The 6,000-nt window shown below is 43.7% G+C and overlaps 1 protein-coding gene across 3 annotated transcripts in view; it reads right to left on the reverse strand.

Annotated features, from left to right (window-relative positions):
• The window catches only part of UGGT2 (UDP-glucose glycoprotein glucosyltransferase 2), a 79,956-nt gene extending 74,162 nt beyond the window's left edge, over positions 1-5,794 (reverse strand). Inside the window, exons 1-2 of one of the 3 annotated variants that reach the window (XM_063392317.1) lie at positions 4,966-5,794; positions 2,946-3,028 (exon numbers count right to left, since the gene is read on the reverse strand). In XM_063392317.1, the coding sequence (XP_063248387.1) occupies positions 2,946-3,028; positions 4,966-5,123 (241 nt within the window). In that variant the 5' untranslated portion in view covers positions 5,124-5,794. The remainder of the gene's footprint in view (positions 1-2,945; positions 3,029-4,965) is intronic. The other 2 variants (XM_063392318.1, XM_063392319.1) reach the window with 2 other exon arrangements.
• Positions 5,795-6,000: the final 206 nt, after the last annotated feature.

Consider the following 6,000-nt stretch of genomic DNA (forward strand, 5'->3'; position numbering starts at 1 on the left):
GCACCAGATTCTCCACTCAAACTGACCAGTTTATTGTAAACTTCTAATGCAGACTTCCTGTTCACAAAGAGCATCCATTTCCTAAGATCAAGACTAACCCAACTGTGACTTCACTTTTAGCAAAGCCACTTGGTGCCAGAACTTCAAGTTTCCCTGCATTACTGTCATAGTTGTGTGTTGGCCATAAAGATAAATACACACATACACTTCTCAATATGTTTAATTAAAGCAGTATTTTAGTATAGTCTCAAGGTTGCCAACTGCCAGCATCTAACAGTTCACTGGCATGACAGGTCATGGAGATCATTCTACTGTAATTTATTTATTCTTAGTCACAGAATTTACTCTCAATCACAGAGTTTATCCAGGTGAAGTAGGTATTTAACTAACAGCTAATTTCAACAGACATCTGTGTCACTAATAATAAATGTCATTAAAGCCTCAAACTCCTTGGAAAGTGTGTCCAAGCAAGCAAAAAGGAGATGGCTGATAAAAAAAACCCTGACACATCATCTGATACAGCAGTCTTATCTCAAGGCAATACTAACTGCATCTAAATCAGTCATAGAAAAAAAAGAATAAGTTAAAAGTGACTTGTGGAGGTCACCTTATCCAAACTGTTACTTAGAGATATCATTTCAAGGCTTGACTAGGCTGCTCAAGGCCTCATGCAGTAGAATTCTGAATGATCCTAATGAATAGAGATTCCAGAGCTTCCTGAGCAGTCAGTTTCAGAGTTTACCCAATCCCAGGGCAGAAACATTTTCTCTAGTATCTAACCACAACTTCCATGTTTCAACTTCTGCCCTTTGCTTTTTTTCATACTACTGTGTACACCTTCAGGAAGGGCCTGGTCCCACTTTCTTTGCATATTTCTCTACTAGGAAGCTGAAGATACAAGGTCTCTCCTTACTCCTTCCATTCTCAGGTTCACTAACAGTTCTCTCAGCCTTTCCTCAGAACTCTGCTCCACCTCCCTAGCCATTGCAGAGATCCTCTCCTAGATTTGCTCCAATGATGGACTCTTTCTTTTAACAGGGAGCCCAACATGGCCCCAGTACTCCAGATTCAGATTTACAGGTGTCTCATACAGTGGAATAAACACTTTGACCTGCTGGCTACGCTCTTGCTCCTGCAGATGCAGCCTGGCATGTAGTTGGTCTTCTCACTGTTTGCAAGGATCCCCACTCTGCCTCTCAAAAAAACTACTTTCTAGTCAGTCAGCGCCAAGATTATGCTGTTGCTGAGATTATTCCAGCCCACATGCAGGGAGTCTGTAAAGTGCTTTTGCTGAATTTCCCAATGTTTCTGTTGGCCTGTCTCTCCAGCCTGCCAAGGTCCCTCTAATTACAGTCCTAGCTTCTCCTCCCTGTTTTGTGTCACTCCCAACCTTGCTGAGGGTATAACACATGCCACTGTCCTGTGTGCTGACAAAGACCTTAAACAACATTAGACAACAGCAAACTCAACAAACAAACAAATGCTGCTAGCAGCTGACCACAAGTCAAATTCTGCACCTATCTCCATTTTCCATGTCCTCATGCCTTATACAGAATGGCTTTCGACAGCATTCACCACCTGGGCATTCTGTTCTCAGTGACTCTCTCTGGTTTTGTACATACATACCTCTGACCTTGAGATCACAATCTCACTGTAATTTTGGGTGTTTTTTTATAATTTTCCCAGTTGATACTCTACAATTAAAATCACAGTTCTTTGTACATTTTCTGCTTGTACTTTTTCCAGTCTAAAGAAATGATAAGGAAAACACAGGGAGATAGTAAAGTCAAAAATCACACTTTACTTGACAAAGCACATCATGGAGTCAAGCAGCAAAATTATGTTTACCATGTGTGACCCTGTTCCCTTCTTACCACTACTGGCTGCTTGGGGTGCTGCTGAACACTCAAATAACATTATCACAAGCACAGCACAATCTTTTTAAAGTTTTATTCAGTGGTCACAATTGTTGAAACGTTGTTTCTCAAGTCCTCTCTTCCATACACAGCACTTTTCATGTACCTGCACTTCTCACTGCCCCTTTCTGCATGATCTTCCTACAACTTTTTATCTTTTGACTATTAATTTAACACTCAATTTCCCTCAAGTCTCTTCCAGTGGTAGTGTTAGGTGCTGGCACTCATACCTAAAGAGTTGTACTATTCTGTAAGTAAAGAGCAAAATGAAGCAGCCTTACCTTGTTTTGAAGCCTTTTTCACCTTGTTCATCTGTTGACCTACCAAGCAGGTCTAATACTGCCCAACCCGGTGTAAAAGCCCACATGTCTCCCAGTTTTTCATTACCATGGACATTTTCAGTAAACTGTTTTCCAAGGTTTATTCTGGGGTAGCTTTTATGTTGATTTTGCTGCATTTTATGCTTTGGTCTTCTCTCCAAATTTCCAACAACTTAATATTCTTCTGTCTAATCATGCAAGGCTTTTTTAGTTCTCTTTTGTCAGTGAAAAACCTTTATTCTAAAACATCAGTATTGATTCTAGAAAACAGTCACTATGCCATGTACAAGTACTAAAGCTTTTCTGGAAATTATTAAAGTTTTTCCTTTAGCATTTCCTAGCATTTTAATTTTACTTATGTGTGTGATTTTATGCACTGCAACTATCCATCTTGCATAAAACATGGAGTCTCAATATCCTATAAGCTCTTGGCAAGTCACGTAAGCAGGTAGGTATCTTTAATCTTTACACTTTTGTTCCATATTGTAAGGGCACCTTAGTCCATCTTGACTTCCTTTTTTTTTTTTTTTTTTAAACTTCTCTGCAAGTATTGCTCCTAGGGGAAAATATGCTACAACTTTCTGAAAGGAACCTACCTAGTAAGCAATAATGGAAGAGTCAGGCTTGACCTGCCTAGAACTAATTAATGTGTCTCAAAGTTAAATAGCACAAGATAATATGTTAAAAATCAGCATGCTGTTTAACTTACCTCCTTTCTTATAAACTGTTAATTCTCGTACAGTTTCCAAGAACTGCCAAAACTTCTCATTACCATCCTCTGCAATAAATTCACTGTTTAAAAATAAAAATTAATTGTCCACAGGTTGATTTTGTCCAAAGATGTACCACAGTAAAACCCTTCAGTTGTTTAAAATAATAATACCCATCAGCAATAAGATGTTAGATATTCAATGGCCAACAACCATCTCCATAGCGTAAACACCGAACTGAGCTGTATTTTGGTCAAAAGATATTTTGAACAGAGTACTATCATCCAAACTCAACAATCAGAACTGTAAAGCATGCAGACTGTTCTCTTATTAGAGAAAACACTCAACATGTTCACTTTCTTTTTCCACAGATATTCCAATATACATTTGTAAATGAAATCAATTCAGTATACAGATTTTATTTAATTGTAGCTAACTATACAAATAAGAACACACTCTCTGTCAGGTTAGTTTTTCATTAAATTACAGGCTTTCCTCAGTAACATCTACTTTGCTGTGTATGGAGGGAGATGATCAATCTTTGAAACACTTTCAAACACGGGTTAATCCTTACAAAGCATAAAAGGTAAGGTTTACTTTATATCAAATACCACCCCTCCCATTTTTTTTTCCCAAAGTGGAAGAGGCAAAATTTAGGTTACATATACAGAAGGAATTCTTTACTGTAAGGGTGGTGAGGCACTGGAACATGTTTCCCAGAGAAGTTGTGGGTGCCCCATCCCTGGCGTGTTCAAGGCCAGGCTGAATTGGGCTCTGAGCAACCTGGTCTAGCAGAAAATGTCCCTGCCCATGGCAGAGGGGTTGGAACTAGGAGGTATTTAAGGTCCCTTCCAATCCAAACCATTCTGTGATTCTATGATTTACAGGTAACGTTTCTAAGGTTTGTGGTTTTCGTTAAGGGAACATCAGTTGCTTTCACTCCCTCTACTTATGTCTACTAAAAAGTTCCATTTGTTAGCATGAGTATATTGTTTTCTAATCTTTACTTTGGAAGTTTGCCTCTCCTTTGATCACAGAAGCTTGTAGTTCTCTCCTTCATGGGTGTTCTCCAAACAGTAGCAAGTTTAAAAACAAAAAAAATTTAAGCCAAATGGGCAGGGGAGCCACAAGCATCTAAAACTGGAGAACATTTTCCCTTTCTATAGCAGATCACAGAGTGGTTTGGGTTGGAAAGGACCTTAAAGATCATCTGTTTCCAATTCCCTATGCTATGGGCAGGGATGCCTTCCATTAGAGCACTTTGCTCTGAGCCCTGTCCAGCCTGGCCTTGAACACTGCCAGGGATGGAGCATCCACAACTTCCCTGAGCAAACTGTTCCAGTGCCTCCCCACCCTTACAGTGAAGAATTTCTTCCGTACATCTAGTCTAAACCTCCTCTCAGTTTGAAGCCATTTCTCTTTGTTCTCTCACTGCATGTCTTTGTAAGAAAGGCTCCCTCCCCATCTTTCTTGTAGGCTTCCTTCAGGACTGAAATTAGGTCATCCCAAAGCCTTCTCTTCTCCAGGCTGAAGTTATGATTACCAGTTAACAATACCTTTTAAAATACCACCGTGTTTCACTCTTACAGGTTCACATCTACACGAGTACCTTTATAATGACTTAATTAATGTGCAGACGGCTTAGAGGCAGACGAAGATGTTATTTTATGGAGGGCAGGGATTGTGCAATTGGCCCATTGCATGTCCTCAACCCAGTGACCTGCGAAACGCCTGAGCGGGTTAAATACGACGCCGCTCGTACAGCTCCCTCAAAGCGTGGCACAGCCTGGCCAGCACTGTCCACAGCATTTTCAGAGGGGAGAAAGGATGTGAGAAAACCTCACATCCAAAAAGTACTTTAACACACCCTCCGACAGAGAGAAACGCTGCCAGCCCTCCTTCCCGCTCAGCGGAGGGAAAAGGGGTTCCCTCCGCCCTCCTGTTCCTCAGGAGACAGCCGGGACAGGGCGGCTGCTGCCAGGAGGAGGAGAAGGAGAAAGAGGAGGAGGCTGCACGCACCTCGCCTCCAGCAGCAGCGGGGTCGCCGGCCACTTCGCCGCCAGGCGGGCGGTCACGGGGTGTGAGGAAGAGGCCGGAGCAGTGCCGCAGGAGCATGGCCGCGCGCACAGCAGAGAGAGCAGGAGCGCCGGCAGCAGCAGCGGCACCCAGCCCGCCATGAGGAGCAGCGGTGCTTGGGGACGCCCAGCCCCGCACACCCCCGCCGTCCCGGCCGCGCCCCGCCCACACAGCCATGCCGCTCTCCTACTGGCTACGCCGCGCCCTCCGCGCTGCGCTATTGGTCAGCCCCGAGGCCAATCAGCGGCTGACGGCGCATAAATAGCGGGGCGGACGGTCCGTGACACGCGGCGCCAGCAGTGCGCAAGCGCAGAAGTAGAGCTGTGGTTCCCCCCCTTGCGCCGCGCCTGTCTCACCCCGCCCTGCTGGCGTGGGGGCAGTCCCGTTACTTTTAATTTTTTTTTTCTTTTAGTGGTTTGACGTAGTTTTGTGCAAGTGTATGATTTACGTAGGGTGTCCTAGGCCTGGATAGAGGTGGCTGCAGGAGGCTGAGGCGGGCCATGGCTGTGTCCAGGGACAGCAGCCGCCTGCCCTGGCGCTCCCCTGAGCTCCCGCTGACCGTGTCCTAGCGGGCTGTTCCCCTCGGCCTTCACCAGCCTGCAAACAGTAATAAAAAGCTTACTCTGGGTGAGCAGCCTCAGACTGAATATACACATACAACAGTTCCCCTGAGAGGGAGGAATTTAATTTCCCCTTCCTCCAAGTTTTCCAAACCCACTTTTATTTTGAGATGTGTTTTGTTTCTTATCTGCATTTTTTTTTCAAGAAGCATGAGCTTCACAGGAACCCTGCCTCTACCTTCTGCCTAACTTAACTTGGAATTTTCAGACTCGTGTTCTCTAATTTCTAATTTTTTTTTCTCTGTTCAAAATCCCCATAGTTAATTCCATTTCCTCAAAGCTGCTACATTCCCTCAGTTTTCCAGACCTCAGAGAGGCTGGTGCTGTTGGAACTGTGTTGTGGGATGCTAATACAGAG

The sequence above is a fragment of the Prinia subflava genome, chromosome 3, assembly GCF_021018805.1.
Source record: "Prinia subflava isolate CZ2003 ecotype Zambia chromosome 3, Cam_Psub_1.2, whole genome shotgun sequence".
NCBI lineage: Eukaryota > Metazoa > Chordata > Aves > Passeriformes > Cisticolidae > Prinia > Prinia subflava.